Source organism: Stomoxys calcitrans, chromosome 3 (genome assembly GCF_963082655.1).
Source record: "Stomoxys calcitrans chromosome 3, idStoCalc2.1, whole genome shotgun sequence".
In the NCBI taxonomy this organism is placed as follows: domain Eukaryota; kingdom Metazoa; phylum Arthropoda; class Insecta; order Diptera; family Muscidae; genus Stomoxys; species Stomoxys calcitrans.
Window position 1 is genome coordinate 137,741,026 of NC_081554.1, and position 27,647 is coordinate 137,768,672.

Here is a 27,647-nt window from a genome sequence, read left to right on the forward strand (position 1 = left end):
GGTATTGAGTGTCCTGCCACTACACTGCCTAAAGGCTCAATATAAGGAGCTTTGTCTATCCTAGGCTTCCCAATGTTAAAAAATACGTTCTTGGTCCTGCAGTATGCTGTGCCTTCAGCCTTAGCCAAACTTTCACGAAGCCTTGATCAATGCCCTCAGGAGAGTTTCTTCCTCCTTATGCTCCCTGTAGAAGACCTTATCCACGACCAAATCTTTCATCTTGCCATGTCCTACTTTCTCATAAGGGTGAACTTTGCGATCCAGGGAGTGTGGATACTTCCAACGAGCTTTTTGACGCTATTAATACATTTTACTGACGCCAAGCGCAGCGTAAAGTTGTCCCTCTAAACTCGTAACTCATAATTTGTATGGATGGGAGCCCTTCAGAGTTCAACATATGTTCTAAAACCCGATGGTGTACCAGACGTTCCACTTGATACTGATGATCTGGTGGAATCTTACCGAATACACTGCTGATATCGGTAACTGCATAAGTTATCTCATCTCTGTTATGCTTCATTGCCACTCTGGCGTAAGATGGTGTCTCTTTACCTTTCTTAGCGACCATCTGCCCATTCCATGCTGGCTGTGGCATCCTTTTAGAAGTCACAGTCCTCCATGAAGCCTTAGGCGCCGTGTGCGCTTCCTTCGTTCCTGTTCCGACTTTGTCTCCCAACGCAGGAGACTGTCTGGAGTCTCCATTGCGGAAGGGCTAGACTGATCTTCCCAAAGTACTTAAAAGCGGGAAGCACTTTTTCATCTTCAGCGTTTTAGCAGTGTTATGCTCTTCGGAAGACCTTATTCTCTTTTCGGCTGTCGTAGAAGTGCTTGGAATGTCAGTTCTATCCATTCCAGCATTCTGAACTTTCGCCCGATTCCGCTGCCGGTGCATACTCCTCTGTCGTCTTTGTCGTGCCCCGGATTGCTTTCTCTGTCTTCTTGTGAGATAAGCATAGCCCTCGCTACATTCCGCCGTCATCCCACTATCCTTATTTCTCGATTCGGCTGCGATTACTGCTTCATTGAAACTGTCACTGTCTGAATTTGAATTGGAAACACCACCTTTACTTAAAGGCTGAGGACGAACTACGCATTACTCCGGTTTATCCGACTCTTCCTCATTTGTTAGTCTGACGACTGGTTGTGTGCTTGAAGTATTACTCTCGACTACCCAACATGCCACCACCGCAGCTGTTGGGTCTTTAGAGCTCATTTTGAGCTCACTCCTGAAAGGATTTAAAATTTTTCGTAATAGATACCTATTCCGAAATACGGATATTTTTCTTTGAGGAGCGAAATGAATACACGTTCGCCCCACTCACCGATTATTTTAACACTGCCCTTTAAGTAAAGCTGGCAGAATATCGATGGCACTATCGATATTTTAAATTTTCTGAACAATTATATTTTTCTTATCGATAGTATGGACAAAGTTAAATTTTTTGAAAAATCGAACAAAAATAAGCGATGCGACACTGAAAACACATTACGGCACATTTTCATCTGATTGGGCTAAAATGTTGTACAATAATTTCTCTTACGACTTCCAACTGACTTATTAAATTTGGTGTTATTCGGTCTGTGGATTGATATTGGTTCTATATAAACCGATATAATCATTTCTACTTCTCAGTTTCGTTTGAAATATCGATGAAGGGACAAAAATGATAGTATCGATACTATCGACATTTATTGTTAGAATATCCTCCAATGGAATCTCAATCGTTAGAAATATCGAAAATAAGACCATACACCTGATTTTAAAATATATGTTTCGTATTCTACTCCAAAATACTATCCGTTTCAGTAATATATTGTCCCCAAAGGTCTACTTTTAACTTTGGGTGGTACTTTTAGGATAAGTGAAGGGGTCCGCCCCTCTTCCGCTATCAAACAATTATTTCGTTGAAATTTGGTATTTATATGTTGGTTGACCCCAGGAATACGAGGCAAAGGCCTGTGGGCCCTCCCCAAAATGCTCCAACCTAGGCAATATTGGAATTATATGATAGGCATTGTCGAGCAGATTACGAATAAGCAAAAACATGTCTAAAAATTGGACAAGGGGAGGATATTGTACACGGGAGGGTATTGTATAAATTAAAAGAATGAAATGTTTACAAAAAAATCGGGCTATTTTTCCCATAGAACAAAACTTTGACCTTTATATGATAGATAACCAGTTTTAACTTCTTTTATTGATCACACTAATCATTAAATCTGATAGTAGTGGTTTATTTAGTAATATCTCTTTCGGAGACCGTAAGGGGTCTATATCTACTGAAATGTTGCACGATAACTTCGATTTTCACATCAAACATGCTTGTCAAAACTGTTTGGATCATCCCGATCCACTTATATGGGTTAGGTTAGAGTGGCAGTCTATTTTCTAATCAAATTTACTTACATTATATTAGTCCATTTCGATACCATAAGAGCAACAAACTCGCCTATTGTAGCGATCATTAACTTCTACAGCTCCCACAGATTTGACATTTTGTGTCTCCAACATCTACACCACATATAAATTGGAATATAACCTTACTGGATCCCATAAAAACCGTTCTCTGGATTCGATTCTTTGAGCACGTACAGGAAGCAACTTATTTTCAATAATAACAAGTAAAAGCGTGCTAAGTTCGGCCGGGCCGAATCTTAGATACCCTCTACCATGGATCGCATTTGTCGAGTTCTTTTCCCGGCATCTCTTCTTAGGACATGGTCCGGTTTGGACCACAATTAAATTATATGTTGGAGACCTGTGTAAAATGTCAGCCAATTCGAATAAGAATTGCGCTCTTTGTGGGCTAAAAAAGTAAAATAGAGAGATCGATTTATATGGGAGATGTATCGGGCTATGGACCGATTCAGACCATAATAAACAAGTATGTTGATGGTCATGAGAGGATCTGTCGTACAAAATTTCAGGCAAATCGGCAAATTGAACCTTATTTGACACAGTTGTTGACAATAAGAATAAAATACGTCATGCAAAATTTCGGCCAAATTGGATAGGAATTGCGCCCTCTAGAAGCTCAAGAAGTCAAGTCCCCAGATCTGTTTATTTGACAGCTATATCAGGTTATGAACCGATTTGAACCATATTTGGCACAGTTGTTGGATATCATAACAAAATACTTCGTGCAAAAATTTATTCAAATCGGATAAGAATTGAGCCCTCTAGAGGCTCAAGAAGTCAAGACCCAAGATCGGTTTATATGGCAGCTATATCAGGTTATGGACCGATATATGGCAGCTATATCAGGTTATGGACCGATTTGATCCATACTTGGCAAAGCTGTTGGATATCATAACAAAACACGTCGTGCAAAATTTCATTCCAATCGGATAAGAATTGCGCACCCAAGATCGGTTTATATGGCAGCTATATCAAAACATGGACCGATATGGTCCATTTACAATACCAACCGACCTACACTAATGAGAAGTATTTGTGCAAAATTTGAAGCGGCTAGCTTTACTCCTTCGTAAGTTAGCGTGCTTTCGACAGACAGACGGACATGGCTAGATCGACATAAAATGTCGCGACGATCAAGAATATATATACTTTATGGGGTCTCAGACGAATATTTCGACTAGTTACAAACAGAATGACGAAATTAGTATGCCCCCCATCCTATGGTGGAGGGTATAAGTACAAGCGTGCTAAGTTCGACCGGGCCGAATCTCGGGTACCAACTACCCCGGGTCCTGCTTAAAAAGTGCCCTTATTAACTTAGTTTGTATTTGGTATATAAAATCGGGGTTTTGATTGAAGATTCTATGGTGTCAAGCCATATCGGATATCGACCTTTAAGGGACCTATTGTATATATATTTATTATAGAAAGTGAATGCATTTTTAATAAAACTTAGAATGAACTTTAATCAAATCTATAATTGCCATTTTGTTCGATAATCTTTTGCCATCTTCCTGGCAAATTTAGTATTCCACGCTCATAGAACTTCTGGCCTTTATCTGCAAAAAACTGAACCAAGTGCGATTTTATAGCCTCATCATTGCCGAAAGTTTTACCATTTAAGGAGTTCTGCAAAGATCGAAATAAATGGTAGTCAGATGGTGCCAGTTCAGGGCTATATGGTGGATGCATCAAAAGTTCCCAGCCAAGCTCACTCAGTTTTTGGCGAGTGACCAAAGATGTGTGCGGTCTAGCGTTGTCCTGGTGGAATATGACACCTTTACGATTGACCAATTCTGGTCGCTTCTCCTTGATGGCTGTATTCAATTTGTCCAATTGTTGACAGTAAACATCCGAGTTAATCGTTTGGTTCCTTGGAAGCAGCTCAAAATATACCACACCCTTCCAATCCCACCAAACAGACAGCATAACCTTCTTTTGGTGGATATCAGCCTTTGAAGTGGACCATGATCGTTTTCGACTAACGTTGTTGTAAACAATCCATTTTTCATCTCCAGTTATGATTCGTTTTAAAAACGGATCGAATTCATTGCGTTTAAGGTGCATATCACAAGCGTTGATTCTTCGGTTTGTTAAATGAATTTCTTTCAATACATGTGGTACCCAAATATCAAGCTTTTTTACCAGTCCAAGACTTTTTATGTGATAATGAACGGTTGATTTTGGTATATTTAACTTCTCTCCTATCTCACGCTCAGTTACATGACGATCCAATTCGATTAATGCTTTGATTTTGGTCATCGTCAACTTCATTTGGCCGACCTGAATGTGGCTCATCTTTAAGTGAAAAATCTCCAGAACGGAATTTGCGAAGCCAATTTTGACACTGTCCTCCTTTTCAGGCTTTATCATCATACACATCTCGTAACTTTTTAGCAACCTGCTCCGCGTTTTTTCCTTTACGGAAATAATAAAGTAAAATATGACGAAAATGGTCCTTTGTGGGCTCCATATTAAAATTGACGCCAAACAAACAAATGTAAACAAAATTTCGCGCACTTTTTTTCTAAAGCAAGCTAAAAGTAACAGCTGATAGCTGGCAGAAGAAAGAATGCAATTACAGAGTCACAAGCCGTTGAAAAAATTTGTCAACGCCGACTATATGAAAAATCCGCAATTACTTTTTAGGCAACCCAATATGAAGCAAGTGTACTTCACGTACTAAAATTCAACCGAATCGTACAAAAACTAAGACTTTTGGGAACTCATAAAGTCAAATACAGAAATAGGTATGTATGGTTGCTATATATATTTATGAATCTATCTGGGTGAGATTTTGCATGAGTGATAGAGGGCATAAGAAAATGTAGGCTTCTGGAGGCAAATCTGGGGATCGGTTAATATGGGGGCTATATCAGTTCATAGACCGATTCATATCATATTTGGTCCAGATTTTGGAAATCATAACCGATATGCTTTGGGACTCAATAAGTCAAATTCGAAAATCGGATTATATAGAAGCTATACAGCGATTTGGACCATACTTGGCACTATAGTTGAAAGTCGCAACAGAACACCATGGGCAAAATTTCAGCTCAATCGGATAATAATTGCAGTTTTTATGTTTTGTTATAATTCAAGTCTATGGGCCACTATATATGGCAGCTATACCCAAATCTGAACCGATATGACCCATTTCCTACGAATCCCCAATCCCCAACAACCTACATCTACAAGAAGTATTTGTGAAACTTTTAAGAGGTCAGCTTTACGTGTTCGACCGCTATTGTTATTTCCACAGACGAAGGATAGATGGTGGTGGGTATAAAAAAACCAATGTAATTTCTTGTTTCGACCTCCCATTATAGTAATATTCGCATTCCAACTATGCAATTGTTTTTAAGGCAACTCTTCCAATTCAATAAGATTCAGTTCTATCCGGTGATTGACATTATCATACCATCCCCCTGTCATACTAATATGAGTTTAAAATATGTACTAACTATAGTCTTGTATTCGGTTTAGTGGTTAATTCGGTTGGTTGACTTCATGTCGGTTTAGCCTGATGGCCATGCTGATGTTGGTGCTAACGATGTTGATTGTATAAATGGGAGGTTGAGGCCTGCTGCAGCTAAAGGCTGTACGGATGTGGCTCCGAGTGATGCTACTGCACCAGAGTCAAAGTTACTGGGGAGTATCTTGTTCATTGGGCCAAAAACTTTCTACTATAGAAGGGGGAAAATTTCATTTGCTCTAATTGTGCTTAATTACTTTCAAAAACTTCTGTCGATTTTGTCTCTGTTCCCCACTACCTGCCTCTTTTACTCTATGTCCAGTTTGGCGTTTTAATATAAAAGTTGTTTGGTGTTTGAAAAGCGTAAAGTTACAATTAGATATTCTTTTTTCGTTCTCTTCCTCGCTTCAACGGTAAAAAGGTCCTTTGCTACGAAAAGTTTTTTTTCGAGTTTTGGATGATGCAATAAATGACAGAGAGATAACACTGTGAAAAGAATGATACTATGGGCAACAAAGAGCAAAAGTGTGAAGACTTAAGAATATGAATATAGTGAATACTAAAAGACTGAAAGAGGGGTTTAAAGTGCAAATGATGATAATATTAAGCATTCCGAATGTTAGACTATTCACATTGGTGTACTGATAAGTTATTTTAATGGCCTCTCTGGTCTCAAGAAATCCAATTAGGTGATCAGTTTATACGAAGACTACAATTTAGGATGGGTAATTTTTTATTGACACATCGGTTATTAATCGTAATCTTAAAAAAAAAGAACATCTTAAATCTTCATATAAAATTTTAATTTTAAAATAAATATATATAAATATAATAAATAAATAATAAAAATTATAAATATAAATAAATAAAATCTGTCTGTTTGCGCTTTTGTTCTTGAAATCTTATTGAGATTCCATTGAAGGATATTGTCAGCCTATAGGCCATTTTGTTTAATGCTTTCTATTCTCTTCGTGTCTTTTGAGATTCTTTACCATTCTTTGAATAGAAGGCATTAAATATAGCCGGACAATATCCTGCAATGGAATCACAATAAATAATATCACCAATCTTGAATTCTTTGAATTTACTACGGTAATTATAAATTTTTTTTTTATTAATAGAAAATGGTCATAATGACTTGGTCTTATGACAGCGATGCACAGTGGTATATAATTAAAAAAAAACAGGTAAAAGCGTGCTAAGTTCGGCCGGGCCAAATCTTATATACCCTCCACCATGGATCGCATTTGTCGAGTTCTTTTCCCGGCATCTCTTCTTAGGCAAAAAAAAGGATATAAGAAAAGATTTGCTCTGCTATTAGAGCGATATCAAGATATGGTCCGGTTTGGACCACAATTAAATTATATGTTGGAGAGCTGTGTAAAATGTCAGCCAATTCGAATAAGAATTGCGCCCTTTGTGGGCTCAAGAAGTAAAATAGAGAGATCGATTTATATGGGAGCTGTATCGGCATATAGACCGATTCAGACCTTATTAAACACGACTGTTAATGGTCATGAGAGAATCCGTCGTACAAAATTTCAGGCAAATCGGATAATAATTGCGACCTCTAGAGGCTTAAGAAGTCAAGATCCCAGATCGGTTTATATGGCAGCTATATAAGGTTATGAACCGACTTGTACTTTATTTGACATAGTTGTTGAAAGTAACAATAAAAAACGTCTTGCGAAATTTCAGCCAAATCGGATAGAAATTGAGCCCTCTAGAAGCACAAGAAGTCAAGTCCCCAGATCTGATTGTATGACAGCTATATCAGGTTATGAACCGATTTGAACCATACTTGGCACAGTTGTTGGATATCATAACAAAATACTACGTGCCAAAGTTCATTCAAATTGGATAAGAATTAAGCCCTCTAGAGGCTCAAGAAGTCAAGACCCAAGATCGGTTTATATGACAGCTATATAAGGTTATGGACCGATTTGAACTATACTTGGCACAGTTGTTGGATATCGTCACAAAACACGTCGTGCAAAATTCTATTCCAATCGGATAAGAATTGCGCACTCAAGAGGCTCAAGAAGTCAAGACCCCAGATCGGTTTATATGACAGCTATATCAGGTTATGGACCGATTTGAACCATACTTGGCACAGTTGTTGGATATAATAACAAAACACGTCGTGCAAAATTTCATTCCAATCGGATAAGAATTGCGCACTCTAGAGGCTCAAGAAGTCAAGACCCAAGATCGGTTTATATGGCAGCTATATCAGGTTATGGACCGATTTGAACCATACTTGGCATAGTTGTTGGACATTATAGCAAAACACGTCGTGCAAAATTTCATTAAAATCGGATAAGAATTGCGCACTCTAGAGGCTCAAGAAGTCAAGATCCAAGATCGGTTTATATGGCAGCTATATCAAAACATGGACCGATATGGCCCATTTACAATACCAACCGACCTACACTAATAAGAAGTATTTGTGCAAAATTTTAAGCGGCTAGCTATACTCCTTCGGAAGTTAGCGTGCTTTCGACAGACAGACGGACGGACGGACGGACAGACGGACATGGCTAGATCGACATAAAATTTTACGACGATCAAGAATATATATACTTTGTGGGGTCTCAGACGAATATTTCGAGTAGTTACAATCAGAATGACGAAATTAGTATACCCCCCATCTTATGGTGGAGGGTATAAAAAAAAAGTAGAAAAAAATTAGCCTCTTGAGTGCGGGTAGAGTTAACTCTTGAAAATATGATGATTAGAGCTGAAGCGTTATCGAGATGAAGTGCAAAATTTCAAGGCCAAATGCCAAATTTTCATTTGTGGTCCGCATACAAAAAACAAGTAAAAGCGTGCTAAGTTCGGCCGGGCCAAATCTTATATACCCTCCACCATGAATCGCATTTGTCGAGTTCTTTTCCCGGCATCTCTTCTTAGGCAAAAAAGGATATAAGAAAAGAGTTGCTCTGCTTTTAAAACGATATCAAGATATTGTCCGGTTCGGACCACAATTAAATTATATGTTGGAGACCTGTGTAAAATTTCAGCCAATTCGTATAAGAATTGCGCCCATTGGGGCACACGAAGTAAAATAGAGAGAACGATTTATATGGGATCTGTATCGGGCTATAGACCGATTCAGACCATAATAAACACGTATGTTGATGGTCATGAGAGGATCCGTCGTACAAAATTTCAGGCATATCGGATAATAATTGCGACCTCTAGGGGTCAAGAAGTCAAGATCCCAGATCGGTTTATATGGCAGCTATATCAGGTTATGAACCGATTTGATCCTTATTTGACACAGTTGCTGAAAGTAAAAATAAAATACGTCATGCAAAATTTCAGCCAAATCGGAATTGTGCCCTCTAGAGGCTCAAGAAGTCAAGACCCAAGATCGGTTTATATGGCAGCTATATCAGGTTATGAACCGATTTGAACCATATTAGGCACAGTTGTTGGATATCATAACAAAACACGTCGTGCGAAATTCCATTCCATTCGGAACAGAATTGCGCCCTCTAGAGGCTCAAGAAGTCAAGACCCCAGATCGGTTTATATGCAGCTATATCAGGTTATGGGCCGATTTCAACCATACTTGGCACAGTTGTTGGATATAATAACAAAACACGTCGTGCAAAATTTCATTCTGATCGGATAAGAATTCCGCACTCTAGAGGCTCAAGAAGTCAAGACCCAAGATCGGTTTATATGGCAGCTATATCAGGTTATGGACCGATTTGAACCATACTTGGCACAGTTGTTGGATATCGTAACAAAACACGTCATGCAAAATTTCATTCTGATCGGATAAGAATTGCGCACGCTAGAGGCTCAAGAAATCAAGACCTAAGATCGGTTTATATGGCAGCTATATCAGGTTATGAACCGATTTTAACCATACTGGGCACAGTTATTGGATATCGTAACAAAACACGTCGTGCAAAATTTCATCCCAATTCATCCTGATCGGATAAGAATTCCGCACTCTAGAGGCTCAAGAAGTCAAGACCCAAGATCGGTTTATATGGCAGCTATATCAGGTTATGGACCGATTTGAACCATACTTGGCACAGTTGTTGGATATCGTAACAAAACACGTCATGCAAAATTTCATTCTGATCGGATAAGAATTGCGCACTCTAGAGGCTCAAGAAGTCAAGACCCAAGATCGGTTTATATGGCAGCTATATCAAAACATGGACCGATATGGCCCATTTACAATACCAACCGACCTACACTAATAAGAAGTATTTGTGCAAAATTTCAAGCGGCTAGCTTTACTCCTTCGGAAGTTAGCGTGCTTTCGACAGACAGACGGACGGACGGACGGACGGACAGACGGACGGACAGACGGACGGACAGACGGACGGACAGACGGACGGACAGACGGACGGACAGACGGACGGACATGGCTAGATCGACATAAAATGTCACGACGATCAAGAATATATATACTTTATGGGGTCTCAGACGAATATTTCGAGTAGTTACAAACAGAATGACGAAATTAGTATACCCCCATCTTATGGTGGAGGGTATAAAAAAAATAGATCGCTTGAGGTCCACAATATCGCTGTTTCCGAGGATATTTGACTTTTATTTTTTGGAATTTTAGCCAAGACCGGCTTCGTATATTTCAATATACGAAGACTTTTGTGGTTCGATTTTCATTTTGATGCATAATTGGATTGGTGACATAATTAGCAACGACTTTGCTACAAAAAGTTTATTCCGTTATATGTAATACAGTGTGGAAGTCAAAAAAAGTAAAAATGTGGATTTTTTTATATTTAGGCAAAAAAACATAAGAATTTTCATTTATCAGTCATTTTTGAGTTCTCAATACGCAAAACGTACATCCCCCACTTGGATTTCGTTTTCATACCCATCACCATAGGATGAGGATATACTAATCTACTAATTTCGTTTGTAAAACCTCGAAATTACGATAGCGATCAAACGCGTAAAGCTAGCGGCTTGCAATATTGCACCGATAATTCTTGCCGATGACGATCTGCGTCTGTTTGCAGTGGAGCGAAGGTTCTAGAGCCCGGAAGTAGGCTAAGAATGGACTCCAAAGACCCAAATGATGCGGTTGTTGGGGATTGAAAATGGAAAATAACTGTTCAGATTTCAATATAGCTCCCATATATAGTGGTCCGTAGACTTAAATCCTTGAGCCTCTATAAGCTGCAAATATTATACGATTGACCCGAACGTCTCCCAACTATCGTTCCAAATATGGTCGAAATCGGTGTATAACCTGGTACAGCTTCCATATAAACCGATCCTCGGATTTGGATTATTGAGTCAAAAACGCCACAATTTTACTCCGGTTTGGCTGAAATTTGGCACAATGATATGTGTTATAACTATAGTCAGGATTATTATCAAAAATTTTGATTTTCTATTATTTGGCAATGCGGTTGTTTTATCCAATATTTTTTTTTTTTTTTTTTTTGAAAAAATATGTTGGCTTGAAAACTTGAATTCCGTTAGTAAATATGCAATATAATAAAGCATTTGCTAAATATAAGATGGAAAAACTTCGATTTTGCATAATAATCGGGACTCTAGTTATCTGGATCAAGTATGATTTTAATCGATCTATGAAATGATATAGCCCCCATATAAATCGGCCCTTGGATTTTACATCTTCAGCCTTAGTTCTAGCCCGATTTGGTACTTGATGTACACGACGAATCCTATCCCGATAGTTTCATAAATAAATATACGTTGTGTTAAAAAAATAGGAGTGCTATTGGGCGCACTCCTATTTTTTATACCCTCCACCATAAGATGGGGGTATACTAATTTCGTCATTCTGTTTGTAACTACTCGAAATATTCGTCTGAGACCCCATAAAGTATATATATTCTTGATCGTCGTGACATTTTATGTCGATCTAGCCATGTCCGTCCGTCCGTCCGTCCGTCCGTCCGTCCGTCCGTCCGTCCGTCCGTCTGTCTGTCGAAAGCACTCTAACTTCCGAAGGAGTAAAGCTAGCCGCTTGAAATTTTGCACAAATACTTCTTATTAGTGTAGGTCAGTTGGTATTGTAAATGGGCCATATCCGTCCATGTTTTGATATAGTTGCCATATAAACCGATCTTGGGTCTTGACTTCTTGAGCCTCTAGAGTGCGCAATTCTTATCCGATTGGGCACGACGTGTTTTGTTACGATATCCAATAACTGTGCCAAGTATGGTTAAAATCGGTTCATAACCTGATAAAGCTGCCATATAAACCGATCTTGGGTCTTGACTTCTTGAGCCTCTAGCGTGCGCAATTCTTATCCGATCAGAATGAAATTTTGCATGACGTGTTTTGTTACGATATCCAACAACTGTGCCAAGTATGGTTCAAATCGGTTTATAACCTGATATAGCTGCCATATAAACCGATCTTGGGTCTTGACTTCTTGAGCCTCTAGAGTGCGCAATTCTTATCCGATTGAAATGAAATTTTGCACGACGTGTTTTGTTATTATATCCAACAACTGTGCCAAGTATGGTTGAAATCGGCCCATAACCTGATATAGCTGCATTTAAACCGATCTGGGGTCTTGACTTCTTGAGCCTCTAGAGGGCGCAATTCTGTTCCGAATGGAATGGAATTTCGCACGACGTGTTTTGTTATGATACCCAACAACTGTGCCTAATATGGTTCAAATCGGTTCATAACCTGATATAGCTGCCATATAAACCGATCTTGGGTCTTGACTTCTTGAGCCTCTAGAGGGCACAATTCCGATTTGGCTGAAATTTTGCATGACGACAAATGCGATTCATGGTGGAGGGTATATAAGATTCGGCCCGGCCGAACTTAGCACGCTTTTACTTGTTTGTAACTGTATTGATTTTTGAATAAAAATATTTTGTTTCGTTCAGATGTTTCTACGAAAGACTAATTATTTATCAATTCCTCAAATTTTAAAACAATTAATTATGTAACTAAAACTACAAAAATTTAGAATATTTCAATTAATAAATTTTTTCCCAAAAATTTGCTCTTCGAAATAATATCAGTATTGATATATAACTCAAAAATTTAAAAGCAAATGTCAAAAAAATTTAAGATTAATTAATAAAAATTTTAATAATGTCTGTTTCTAGAGTAATAACCTATTTTGATGATTTCTGAACATCTACGATGCAGTCCAAACAGATATTGTGTCAGGGATTATAATTGCGTTTCGAAGCTCTTCGGAATTCGTGTCGCTGTAAAAAATTTCCCATTCTTGTTTGAACCTTTGAGTAGAGCGGACGTATTGTTACATTGCTCCGCAAGAATATTCTGTAACTCGTAAAAGGTAGTTATTTTTCGGAAAAAAATTTAAGTCACTCAAGGATAGCTACGATAGTGTAATCCATTAGGCGTTTGATGATCTGCGCCTGTCTCCAGTGGAGCTGAGTATCTAGAGCCAAGAAGTAGGCTAAGAATGGATTTCAAAGACCCAACAGCTGCAATAGTGGTATCAGTTCAGGCTTTTAACGAAGACATCTGGTTCGAGTATTAAGGACAAGACCGAACCTATTCTATCTTCGCGTGCCTATAATTTGTTAAGACATCAGCCTTCTTGGGCAAATGTGATGCTAATGCAAATCACCGCCATGGTTGGCTGGTTGGTCTAAAGACCAACCAGAAAACTCTTCAACAGACCAAAAGACCCAAGAGCAACTCAGGATTGGGACATCTATAAGGCTGAGCTAAGAAAATATAAGGGCGAGCTTAGAAAGGCTCAGAACAAATACCGGATAGAATTCTGTAGCTCCGTGGAGGATATATCTGAGGCCTCTAGGCTAAGGAATATTCTGTCCTCGAGGCCTATTACGGTGTGGTATATCCAGAAGTCAGAGATTGTATGGACAATGTCTGGTGAGGAAACACTAGAACTACTCGTTGATATACATTTCCCGGAAATTCTCTAACGAACAACGTGGCGCAAGAAGAGGTTGTCACTGATATGTATTGGGTTGCCCAAAAAGTAATTGCGGATTTTTCATATAGTCGGCGTTGACAAATTTTTTCACAGCTTGTGACTCTGTAATTTCATTCTTTCTTCTGTCAGTTATCAGCTGTTACTTTTAGCTTGCTTTAGAAAAAAGTGTAAAAAAGTATATTTGATTAAAGTTCATTCTAAGTTTTATTAAAAATGCATTTACTTTCTTTTAAAAAATCCGCAATTACTTTTTGGGCAAACCAATATTTGCCGGAGGCTATTAGGGAGTTTGTGTCTGAGCCCAAAATCTTTTGGACGATAAGAAGTTTGGATTGCTTTAAGTCGCCATGCCCTGATGATGTATCACCGGTTGAATTACAAGCGGTGTCTGATAGATTAGTTCCCTGGCTTAGGGAGATATACTATACTTGTATATGTACCTCATAACAGTGGGATGGAGGGACACGAGGGTCATTTTCATTCCGAAAGCAGAAAAACCCTACCACACTAAGGCGAAAGATTTTCGTCCCATTAGTCTGTCATCCTTAATGCTGAAGACTCTAGAGAGGTTGATACAAACATATCATAGGGCAAAGATCCCTGGAGATCGCCTATCGCGGCAGCAGCATGCATATAGTAAAGGGAAATCCACTGAAACAGCCCTTCACGACCTAGTCGGCTACATAGAGGGTTCTCTCGTTGTCGAGGAATATACAATGGTAACATTTCTTGACATTGAAGGTGCTTTCAATAATGTGAAACCGACATCAATCATGAAGGAGTTGGAGTTTCTAGGCATCAACTCTACCGTTAGAAAGTTTATTAATAACTTACTTACTACAAGATGCATTACGGCAAGCTTGGTATCTGTGAATCTAAAAAATGGGTCAGCAGAGGAACTCTTCAAGGAGGTGACCTGTCTCCTCTACTTTGGAATATAGCCATTAACAATATAAATGCATGGGATGCATGGGCAGTTCTTGAACGGCTTCTGGTTGCTCTTCACTCCAAATGCGGCAATTTTGCTTATTTACGTAGCCATTCAACCAGAAATGAGCCTCATCGCTGAACAAAATTTGTCAAAATTTGAACACATTTCGAACCGAACACTGATTTTGGTAATAAAATTCAATGATTTGCAAGCGTTGCTCGTTAGTAAGTCTATTCATGATGAAATGTCAAAGCATACTGAGCATCTTTCTCTTTGACACCATGTCTGAAATCCCACGTGATCTGTCAAATACTAATGCATGAAAATCCTAACCTCAAAAAAATCACCCTTTATTATTGTCTCTGGAAGAAAAAGCCGCAAAAGTGGTGGCGTATGCTGATGACGTCGCAATTGCGTTTAGGGGAAAATTTCCCAGCACTCGAAAATATAGACTTCAGGAAGCTCTACGGGCAACAGCAAAGTGGGCTACCGAAAGTGGTCTGGGTATAAATCCGTGCAAAACAGAAGTAGTTCTCTTCAGCAGGAGATACAAGTTGCCTACAGTGGAACCTGCCTCCTTGGGTGGAGAGAATGTTCCATTTACAGAAAGCGCAAAATACTATGGTGTTTTGCTGGACAGGAAACTGAACATCAAATCCAACATTTTGGAAAGGGCAAGAAAGGCTACTCTTGCCCTATACACCTGCAAGAGAGTCATTGGCAAAAGTTGTACTGTAGTTGTCAGACCTATAATGCTATATGGTGTTGTGGTCTGGTGGACGGCGCTTCAAAAATCCACCTACAGCTCAATACTTAACCGGATCCAAAGGATGGCTTGTTTGTACATCACATCCGCACTGAGGACGACACCATCTTATGCACTGAATTTAATGCTACATCTTATGCCTCTGGACATTGTGGCTATCCAAATTGCAGCGACCACTGCCGTAAGGTTAAGAGAGCTTTCTCATTGGTCATGTGGCGTCTACGGACAATGTGTTATCCTCGATACGATATCCCATGTTCCAGACAGTGTGGATTACACCCTACCTGAGCCGCTTTTTGATACAAATTACTGGACCACTATTCCTGGTAGTATCGATTGGAACTACGATATCCCTAGTAACATAAGTTAAATAGACTTCTATACTGACAGTTCCAAACTAAACCACCAGGTGGGCTTTGGGGTGTATTCTAAAGATCTAGAACTGGTCATATCGAAGAGGTTACCCAACCACTGCAGTGTGTATCAAGCAGAGATCCTTGCAGTTAAGGAAGTGGTGGAATGGCTAAGATATAATGTCATTACGACGATTAACATTCATATCTTTTCAAACAGCCAGGCAGCCATTAAATTCCAGGAGAACATATTTCTGAGCACAAAAACCGCCTTCGACTGTCGCAGATCTCTCAACGAGATGGCTGAACAGTTCAAAATTCTCCTGTTCTTGGTCCCGGTCTACAGAGATATCCCAGGGAATTCTAAAGCAGACGAGCTTGCGAAACAAAGAACTACCTTAAACACTCCAGGGACACTGGAATCTGTCGGTATGCCTCTAGCGACATGTAAGATAAGTTTTCCGGACCAGGCCCGAAGGGCAACGTATGATAGATGGTCATAAATAGGGAGCTGTTACCATTCCAAAACTATGTGGCCCAATCTAGACTTGAGGAGGGGTACTGCTTTGCTGTCATTGGCTAGATCAGACGTCTCAGTCATTGTGTCCGTCATGGCAGGTCACTGTCTAAATGGAAAAGATGCTGACAGACTAAAGGTTGCCAGAAACGACTTTTGCAGAAGCTGTAGGGACATCGAGGAAGACGAGGCTATAAAACACCTTCTGTGTGTGTGTCCCGCACTAGCAGTTAGAAGGAGTTTCACTTTGGATTCTCATTTCTTTGAGAACCCGTCTGATTTAGCGGATGTGAACATTCGCAAGTTATTGTGCTTTTTAAAGCGATCTGGTAGGAACTAGAAGGCATCTTCCATCACAATGGATGAAAACTTCTAAGTGAGTCTGATGGCAGACTGCCACTTAAACCTAACCTAAGCCAAAGAAGATCATATACTTGACATCTATTACGGTGGGATATCTTCAGAAGTCAGTGATAACCATTGACCGGGAAACTCTCCAACGGACAAGGGCGCCAGAAGAGGTTGCCACTGTTATGCATTCGTCGGAGGATATTTGGGAAATTGAATCTGAGCCGAAAATCCTTCGGTCGATTAAAACTTTCGACTCCCTTAAGTTACCAGGCCCTGTAATATTACTGGTTTAATTACAAGCTGTGTCCGACAGACTGGATCCTTGGTTTAGAGAAATATACTCTGCATCATCATGTCGTATATACCTGTGAGAATGAGGGACACAAATGTAGTTTTCATTCCAAAAGCAGAAAAACCTTTACACACTAAGGCGAAAGATTATCGTTCCATTAGTCTGTCATGCTTTATGCCGAAGACTCTAGAGAGGTTGATAGAAACATATTTTAGATCCCTAGAGATCGCCTGTCTCAGCAACAGCACGCTTATATTAAAGGCAAGTCCAAAGAAACAGCCTTTCACGACCTATCCTCCTACACAAAGGGTTCTCTCGCTGTCAAGGAATACAAAATGGTAGAATTTCTTGACATTGAATGTGCTTTCAATAATGTAAAATCGACGTCAATCATGAAGGAGGTGGAATTTCTAGGCATCCAGAAATTTATTTTCAACTTACTAAATAATGTACTACGGCAGGCTTGGGATCTGTAGGTCTAACAAGTGAAAGCGTGCTAGGTTCGGCCGAGCCGAATCTTGGGAACCCACCACCACGGATATTGCTAAAAATGTATAGAAAATAATTTTTGTTGAAGGGCATAATTTTATTCTACAAACCAAATTTTTGTGAAACCAGCAAAAATTAAAGCTTTTAGGAACCGAACAAGGATGCTCGAGAGATCGGTTTATATGGGAACAGTATCAGGTTATAAACTGATTTGGACCGTATTTGGCACAGCTATTGGAAGTCGTAACAGAACACTATATTCAAAATTTCAACCAAATCAGTCAAAATTTGCGGCTTGTAAGTGCTCAAGAAGTCAAATTGGGAGATCAGTTTACTTGGGAGCTATATCCGATTATAGACCGATTTGGACCGTACTTAACACAGTTGTTGGAAGTTTTAACGGAACACTACATGCAAAATAAATTACAAATTACAAATTTTAGAAAAATCGGGCAACAATTGCGTCTTCCAGGGGCTCAAAAAGTCAAATCGGCAGATCGTTTTTATGGGAGCTATATCAGGTTATAGATCGATTTGAACCGTACTTGACACAGTTGTTGAAAGTCATAATAAAACACTACAAGCTCAATTTCAGCCAAATCGGACAAACATTGCGGCTTCAAGGGGCTTAAGAAGTCCAATTGAGAAATCGGTTTATATGGGAGCTATATCTAAATATGGCAATTTGCAATTTCCAATGATATGGCCCATTTGCAATCCCCAATAACCTACATTAATATTAAGCACCTGTGCAAAATTTCAAGCGGCTAGGTATACGCGCACGACCTATATCGTGATTTTGTCAGACGGACGGAAATGGCTGGATCGACTCAAAACGTCGAGAAGATCAAGAATATATACTCTGTGGGGTCTTAGACGAATATTTCCAGGAGTTACAAACGGAATGACTAGATAAGTATACCCCTGTCATACGGTGGTGGGCATAAAAAGACGAGTCTACAGAGGAACACCTGTAGGAGGTGTACTGTCTCCATTACTATGGAAGAAAAAGGTGTGCACCTCAATAACCACGTCATCGCGTATGCTGATGACGTAGCTATTGAGGTTAGGAAAAGGTTTCCTAGCACTCATAAAAAATTTAAAACGATTTTACCGCTAAGAGTGTTCAAATCCCATTATCCATTTAATATTTATACAGTTAGGAAGCCAAAAAAATTTGAAAATATATATTTTGTGAATTTTTTTTTGCCAAAAGTATTTTCATGGTTTAGTCTCTGTTAAAAAAAACTTCAGTTTTCTGAAAACGTAAATTCAAAATGAAAAATGTTAAGAAAAAAACACATACCTTATTAATTTCTTTTGAATTTTGCAGATAAAAGTGTCCTTAAAAAACTACGGACCTGAAATTCAATCATTATCTTTTTTGTAGTTTTTACAAACAAACAGACAGTCAGTTGTTTTCGACCTCCCGCAATCCTAACCGATTACGGTATAGATCTGACTATATTTGGTTATGGTTGCCATATAGACCGATATGACGATTTAGGCTCTTAAGTTAACAAAAATCAGATTTATTACACGATTTGAGTAAACTTGAAATATTAAGTTCGATTATATCCTTGATATCCATGCAAAATCTGATCTTGATTGAATTTTGATTTCAATGAATTTTTTACAGTAGCTAAATTTCAATAAATTTACTTTTGAATTTACTTTTGTATTTTATTTTTTCTTCTCACATCCCCTTCACAATTAAGCAGCAGTCGTTTTAAGCAAGCAACAGACTTTTCCGCGATAAGTATGATGTTCTCAAATTACAGAACTATTGCTGTAATAGCAGAACTACTGCTACAATAGCAGCACAATTTGCTACTAACATTTAGCAGAAAGTGATTGCTATTTTCAGCATATTTTTTTCTATGATTGTTGGTCTCGAGGACAGAATCTTCTTAATCCTAGAGGACTCAGATGCATCCTCTACGAAGCTGCATAATTTCCAGGATTTGTTCTGAGCCCTTCTAAGCTCGCCCTTATATTTTCTTACCTCAGCCCCAATCGTGTGGCGCTCTTGTCGTATTCGCCCTATTGAAGAATTTTCTGCAGCCCTTCCTTAGACCAACCAGCTCTGGGGTCCACCATGGCGCTCGCTGTTTGCCTCTTGGATTGGCACTTGGACATACTGACACAAGCGAGTCATTCAAGGCATTTGTGATTTGGCTTTAATTTAAGGTTTGAAATCGGCAACTCTGAATTGTGTACCATGTATAGGGAACCCAGCCAGTAATGAGCCTTATTTATTTCAAGGCTGGCTATTACTGAATATTCAGTGTTTAGCGGCGGAAGGAGAAAAACATTTAGACATTCCCCGTACCCTTGAGTAATTTAAATCCAGAAATTCTTAGTCCACGAACCAATCATCCACACACCCATGGGTCCTGTATAAGAACCACGTCAAACCCTCCTGCCATCAGAAGGAACCTTAATACCGCAGAATATTGTAGATTTATCTACAGAAACCGGACCATAGTCAATGTTCAGAATTTCCACCACAGTTGCGTTAGCCTAGTCTTTTGAATCCGCCAGGAGTTCAGCTTCACAAAATTCGTTCGATCTTGTCATGATAAGTTTCTATACGCATCAAGGGGCAGTGATTTCACTCTTCATCAGAACACTGTACACTAGCGGTGTGGACGATTCCTACTTAGATGCTTCACTAGCTGCTTCTGTCAAATAATCTTTTGAGTTCTGTCCTTCCCCGTTGGCGCACACCTTGAGCCCAATATAACGGGGTGACCCACCCACACAGGGCTTGTTAGGTCCCGCTTCGACGGCTTCCTTTCCTGTTACGAGAGTAGCAGGGGACTTCCAGTCTCTTCCAATCGTGCATACGGTGAGATGGTGTCGATAGTTTCTCACACAACTATTCAACACCAACTGCTGAGTTGTTTCCTGATTTTCCAACCCCACCGCTTCTATAGACCTTCAGTTTCAACTTGTTGAGGACTGTAAGACAACCGGAGTTGAGTACAAATACTGCATGTCTCCGCTCACCATCAGCCTTATCCAATCTTCCAGTCGGTGGTTTGAAAGATTGGCAATACATACCATTAGTCTTTTAAGTATGGATTTAGGATCTGAGGGAATCCTTGGTATTCAAGCATGCGCCACTGGTCTACAAGGAATATCCAAATTCTAGACTAAATTAAGTGCTGCGTCTGTCCAGATCTTATTTTTTTAGGGCGCAACAATAAATTTCAATTGAGCGTTGAACCCCCGTGCTATCACAGTGGACGAAAACGTCTAAGTGAGTCTGATGGCAAACTGACACTTAAACCTTACCAACCATTCAAATCCAATAATTCCTAGGTATTCAGCTCTGCTCTTCTTCCGTTTCCACAACTGCCATCACCAAGCTGTACTTAGCGACATTAGCAAAGATTCTTGGACCCATCTTACTATTGTTCGCCCTAGTTATTTTAGGCATGGAATGCCCTCCGGATGAATCTAGACGTGTAGTCTTTGGGGATAACCTATGAAACGAATCCCCGAGCCCAATTTAGGCAGTATCTCTCCCTATTAGTGAGAGTCTTAGGGTCATTAGCACCAAACCTCTCAATAAACCTGAGAGCGATGCGCCTTCTATTATTCCAACTTCTTAAAAAGTGTGTTGGTTTCTCGGGGAAGGCCGATGGCCTAGGCAAATTATGGGCATGCAAATCCCCTGCTGACCAGTCGTCTGTCGGCTAGAGAAGGCTGGAGCAGCCGCTTCACCAGTTGAGGTTTCAGTATCAAGCAACGTTCTACAGCCTGATACCACCAGCGCAGCTGTTGAGTCTTTGGAGTCCATTCTAAGCCCACTCCCGGGCTCTAGATCTGGCGCTCCACAGGAAAAAGACGCAGACCATAAACCGCCGCATGAATTAAACTATTGTAGTTCAAGGATGACTTTATTTGTTTTTTTTTTTTTTTTTTGACCTATTACGAGTTTCAGATAAATTCTTGTGGATCAACCTGCTCCAACCAACGGTTCAAACAAGAATCCATTTCTCTAAACCAGAATAGACACATATTTCGATATAGCTAAGGATATGGTATTAATAATAAAATACGATCATAAATGTATCAATTGTGGTGGGTATTGAAAGTTCGGCACGGAAAAAGCTTAAATTAATAGATTTTGTTTTTTTTGTTTATTAATCTAATGGAAAAATTCCTCCGAATTGCTATTAAAACAAAACATTAGATCTAAGCTGAACAACTACCAAAAACCGTCGTTTACTTGCCATTTTTGTTTGTGTGTGGCTTCTTTCATTAACAGTGAAAGGACTCCATATCCATATATTCTGGCTAACTAACTTTATTAGCCGACGAAAACCAATCAAACACACCGAAAGACGTTTTATATTTCCCAGAAATGGAGAAATCTCTAGAATTTCATCTTCTTCATTTTCTCATTTCCACTTATTCAGATACCAAAAATTAAAAGCAAAAACTTGCCTTCATCGACCCAAAATCTGACCTAAAAGTTTTTAAAGTTAAAAATGCAATTGTGAGGTTGTAGGTCATACCTTGATTTCCAAAGTTGCTGGTTGTAAATCAAAATTGAATTTGGCACGTGAACCAAACACTTCTGGCGCAGACCAATGCCTAGCCTGGTCGGTGTTCATTTTGTCTCGTACATCAAAGCTGCAAAAATGAAAAGAAAAAAAGAAAAGATGGTATTCATTTGGGTGTAAAATATACTGGTAGAATGTGTTAGAGCAATAATAGTTGTCCGAAAGAATAAAAGGTAATATTAACAAGTAATGACGGATTCTAGTCGGACAAAGCTGACATTTCGATATCCTACATCACGGTGTGTATAAGTAAAAGAAGTCTGTTAAAGACATATGTTAAAACATTCTTTTTTTGCGATTTTAGCTTATTCTGTTTAAAATTGCGTTCTCCAAATGATCAATAAGCCAAACTGAGGAGTCGGTTTATATGGGTGTGGCTATTAGGTTATGGCAAACATGGCAAAAACATTGCAAGCAATAACATATGCTCCATATTAAATGAAAGGAAAAACAATTGTTATAGTAGCTATATATGTTAATGATTCATCTCATATCAAACTTGGCGGATACGTTTGAAGTCGTAATTCAGACCAAAAACGATGGAAATCTTGGGACTCATAAAAGAACTCAACATATAGAGATCATAAAAAATTGTTTTATTAATAATATAGGTCAATCTTCCAATCTTCTTCACGGTATTGAGTCCATATCATCTTTGCATCCATATATGATATCGATGAAATTTGGAAACGTGAGTTATTTTGCTCTCTTTGAAATAGATCAGACAACAATTACTTACAGCTTTATATAGAACGGTCTACCTTTATGAAAGGCGCATTTTTCATCTGATTTGGCCGAAATTTGGACACGGCCCTGCAAAACTTAATGTATTTTTACTCTTTTAATATTTTAAATAGTCTACACTTCTGGAAGCATAATATTTCATAATCGTTTCTATTATTATTTTTACTTCCCAAATGAATTGAAGTGAGAGAAAATTTCTTAACTCTACAATAGCATAGAGTTCCCATTATTAAGTAATTTAATGGGCAAAGGTTGAAACTTTAAATGGGCAAAATGTTGAAACTATTTTCTCCCTGACTTATCTTGCCGTAATCTACAAAAAAAAAGTGGAATAAGGCAGATCTAAAGCTAAAGTTGCCAAAACTAATTATTTCTTATTTGTTAATTCGATTGGAAAGTACCAAGCGGGTGAAACGGTGAAATATTTAGGTATCTTTAGTAAAGTGGAAAAAAAATCATGTTGATGGGTGTAAAGTGTAGTTGGGTAAACCACAGATAATTGTAATATGTATGTATCTAACAGAAAACCATTACTTATGGCTTGAGTGAAATAATACTTCATCCTAAAAAAGAATAATGTTAAAGTTTAAACGAAACAATAACAAGTAAAGACGTGGTTAATTCGGCAGGGCCGAATCTGGGATACTCATCAACATGGACTTTGCTAAAAATGTTCATATATTTGGGTTGTTTAATTTCCTAATTTGGCGAATTCGCTAGCTTATGGACAAATAAAACGCTCTCCCCTCTTAATGCTTTGTATTTTAACCGAAATAATAGGTTAAGTAGGCTAGGTTAAAGAGGCAGTCAGCCATCACACTCACTTAGACGTTTTCGTCCATTGTGATTCCACATGAACAGGATGAGGATCATGCTTTCTGGTTCCTACTGTTGTACAATCGAAATAGCTTTAAAAGGCTCAACAACTTGCGAATGCTCACATCCGCTAAATCAAACAGGTTCTCAAAGAAATGAGAACCTAAAATGGATCTCCTTCTGACTACCAGTGCGGGACATACACACACAGATGGTGTACTATAGTGTCTTCTTCCCCGGCGTCTTCACAGCTTCTGCAAAAGTCTTTGCTGGCAACCTTCAGAATGTCAACATGCTTCCGCTGGGATGTCTGTCACAGTGGAGGGCGGTTTTTGTGTTCAGAAATACGTTCTCCAGTTTCAATCAACCTTTCAAGAGTCTTCTGCATGAAGAATGACAGACTAATTGGGCAAAAGTCTTTCGATTTGGTATGGCACTATTTTCCTGCTTTCAGAATGAGAATGACCTTTGTGTCCCTACATCCCACAGGTTTATATGACATGTCGATACAAACGGAGTATATCTCCCCAAGCAAAGGAGCTAGTGTGTCGGACACAGCTTGTAATTCAACCGGTGATACATCATCAGGAACTGGAGGCTTAAAGGAGTCGAAAATTTTTATGGCCCAAAGGATTTTCGGCTCAGACACTATTTAACCAATAACCTCGACGTATGCATACCACTGACAACTTCTTCTAGAGCCGCGTTGTTCGCTGGATAATTTCCCGGGAAATGTGTGTCAACAATTAGTTATAGTGTTTCCTCACTAGACATTGTCCTTGCATTCTCTGACTTCTGAATATTTCCTTAGATGTATCCTCCACAGAGCTGCAGAATTCCACCCAGGATTTGTGCTAAGCCGTTCTAAGCTCGTGCGTATATTTTGTTAGTTCAGCCTTATAGACGTCCTAATCATGTGGTGCCCTTGTGGCTTTCGCTTTGTTGAAGAGTATTCTGGGCACTGGGACATGCTGACACAAGCAAGTCATTCAGGGCCACAGTAATCTACTTAACCATTATGTTTATATCCTTCGCAGTGTCCATTTACTTTTTTGGTCTAATATCACTTCCCACAATGAAGCTCTTTTTGCCTGTAGAAGCGGCTGCAACTAGCAACTTAAGGCTTGAAGGCGGCATGTCTGAATCGTGTGCAATATAAAGGGAAGCCAGCTAGTAATGAGACTTATTTATTTTGCTGCTGGCTACTACTGAATCTTCAGGGCTTACCGATGGAAGAAGAAATACATTAAGACTTCTCTTTGCAAGAATACAGGCTCTGTGTCTCCCATTCCCCGTACCCTGGAGTACGACAAATCCTCCTGACATCAGAAGGACCTTTAGTGACGCCAAAGTGACCCTACAATGGTGTAGATTTATCTGCAGAAACCGGACCATAGTCAAGGTTCAGAATTTCCACCACTGTTGTGTTAGCCTCGTCTCCTGATTCCGCCAGGAGTCAACTTCACAAGATTTGTTCGATCTTGTCACGATAAGTTTCTTTACACATCAAGGGGCATTTGAAATAGCAGTGGTATCAATCTTCTACAGGACACTGTACACTAGCGGTGTGGACGATTCCTTCTAAGATGTTTCACCAACTACTGCTGTGGAAATATCTTTTGGGTTCTGTCCTTCCCCGCTGGCGCACACCTCGAGCCCAATATAACGGGATAGCCCACCCATACGGGGCTTGTCGGGTCCCATTTCGACGCCTTCCTTTCTTGTTTCGATAGTGGTAGTGGAAATTTCAGTCTACTGCCATTCTTCAGACTTTAGAGATATGGTCGATAGTTCCTGAGACAATTATTCAGCAACAACTGCTGAGCCATCTTCTGATTCCATAACCCAGCCGCTTCTATAGACCTTCAGCTTTAATTTGTTGAATCCATAGGATCCAACTTCATTAGACTTTTTAACGTATGCGAGACAGCTGGAGTTTAGTACGAGTACTGCATGTCCCCGGTTGCCATCAGCCTGTTCCAATCTACCAATCTTCCAGTTGGTGGTAGAAAGATTGGGATTACAGTCCCTTAGTCTCCTAAGTATGGATTCTGGATCTAAAGGAATTCTTGGTGTCCAAGCGAGTGCCATTGGTAGAGAGGGAATATCGCCATTCTTGACTAAATGCAGTGCTGCGCCTGGCCAGATCTCACCAATTTTCTTTAGGGTGCACCAAAACATCTTAATTGAGCGTTGACCCCCAAAGGTAATTAGTTTGTATCGGCCCCGATGACAACCTACATCGTCGCTTATTGCAGTTTCTATGGCATCAAGAAGTCATATCGGGGTATTGGTATGTAAATGGGACTATCTTATATTTATATAAAAATCAATTTGTGTTTGTTTGTAGGTTTGTTTGTTTGTTTGTATGTTTGTGTGTTCCTTATAGACTCAGAAACGGCTGAACCGATTTTCTTGAAATTTTCACAGATGGCGCATAATGATCCCATGGTGAAAACAGGGTACTACATTTTTTGATATCTGAAGGGGGCGGACCCTCCCCCTTACCACAATTTTCAGAAACGCCAGATCTCGGAGATGGGTGGTGCGATTTAAGCGAAATTTTGTGTGCTCTCATATAGGACCCTGAAAATAAAAATTTTGTTTTCAAATTTCGGATGGGGTACCTAGGGGGGCTGCCCCACCCTAAAACCTACCAAACATATATTTAAGCCAATCACGACCATATGGGACTCAAATGAAAGGTATTTAGGATAAGAAAACATATCTGATATAAAATTCGGGATAAGTGTCTATGGGGCCACCCCACCCCCACAACACCACCCAAATAGTAAGTATTTTATGACTATTGCAATATGAGGCTCAAATAAGAGGGTTTTAAAGTGGAACACGAATCCTATATATATTTTCAAGGGCAACTCACTGAGTGGCCGCCCATCCCCCAAAACACCGCCCAAGCCGGTCATGTTTGCGGATTATGGAAATATGGGGCTCAAATTAAAGGTATTTGGGAGTAGACCACGTATCTGATATCAACATTAGGGACCAACTGTCTAAGGGACGTCTCACCACCATAACAACCCCCAAATAGGACGTATTTGCTCACCAAAACAATTTGGGACTTAAAGAGAGTGGAATTAAATATTTATAGTTTTTAGGGCCAATACCCCAAACCGGACACATTTGCTGACTTTTGCAATAAGGAGTTTAAATGAGATTAGAAAACGAATTTGATACCCAATTTTGAGGCCAATGGCAATATGGGGTTCAAATAAATAATATGTAGATATATGAGAATAGAGCACGTTGCTGATATATTTTCCGGGCTTAGTGTTTGGGGGACCAGCCAATCCCCAAAACACCCCTTAATCGGGCAAATTTACCGATATCCAAATGTAGGACCATGTATTTAGGGCATCAACCCTTTCCCTAAACACCCCCAAAGGCAAACAATTTTTCGACCATGCCAATATGTGGCTCTAATGAAATGTATTTGAGATTAGAAAACGAATTTAATAACTTATTTTGGAGCAATGTGTTTGGTGGATGCCTCATCCTGTAAACTCATCTTAAGCCAATGGCAATATGGGGTTTAAATAAATGGTATTTGAGAGAAGACCACGATGCTGATATTTTTTTCAGGGCCAAGTATCTGAGGGACCACCTCTCCACCGAAAACACCACTAGGTCAGACATCATGAGAATATCGGGCTGAAAAAAAGTATTTTAAGAATGGAGTACACCTTACATCGAAACTCAAATTCGTAGACCAATAAAGATCATATGAAATTCAGATAAAGGCACTTATATTGTTAAACTGTTAGTCAAGCGATATACTAAAAGCTCTTTAATTGTCGAATATAAATATTCCATGAAAACTTTTGTTCCATATAAAGTAAAAGAAGGCGCAGCGGAGCGGGCCCGGGTCAGCTAGTATCGGTATAAAGACCGATTCGGATCATAATGGGCAGTGAAAATCATAACAGAAGTCTTTTTACAGAAAGAAATCTTTTCACATATAGTTTTCGTATG

The 27,647-nt window shown here is 39.3% G+C and overlaps 1 protein-coding gene across 2 annotated transcripts in view; it reads right to left on the reverse strand.

Annotated features, from left to right (window-relative positions):
• Positions 1-27,647, reverse strand: part of LOC106090264 (neural cell adhesion molecule 1) — a 782,082-nt gene that overhangs the window by 371,990 nt on the left and 382,445 nt on the right. For both annotated transcript variants that reach the window (XR_009397497.1, XM_059364284.1), the window contains exon 3: positions 22,047-22,164. Coding sequence is in view for 1 of the 2 variants with exons in the window: in XM_059364284.1 (XP_059220267.1) it covers positions 22,047-22,164 (118 nt within the window). In the remaining variant the exon portion in view is untranslated. The remainder of the gene's footprint in view (positions 1-22,046; positions 22,165-27,647) is intronic.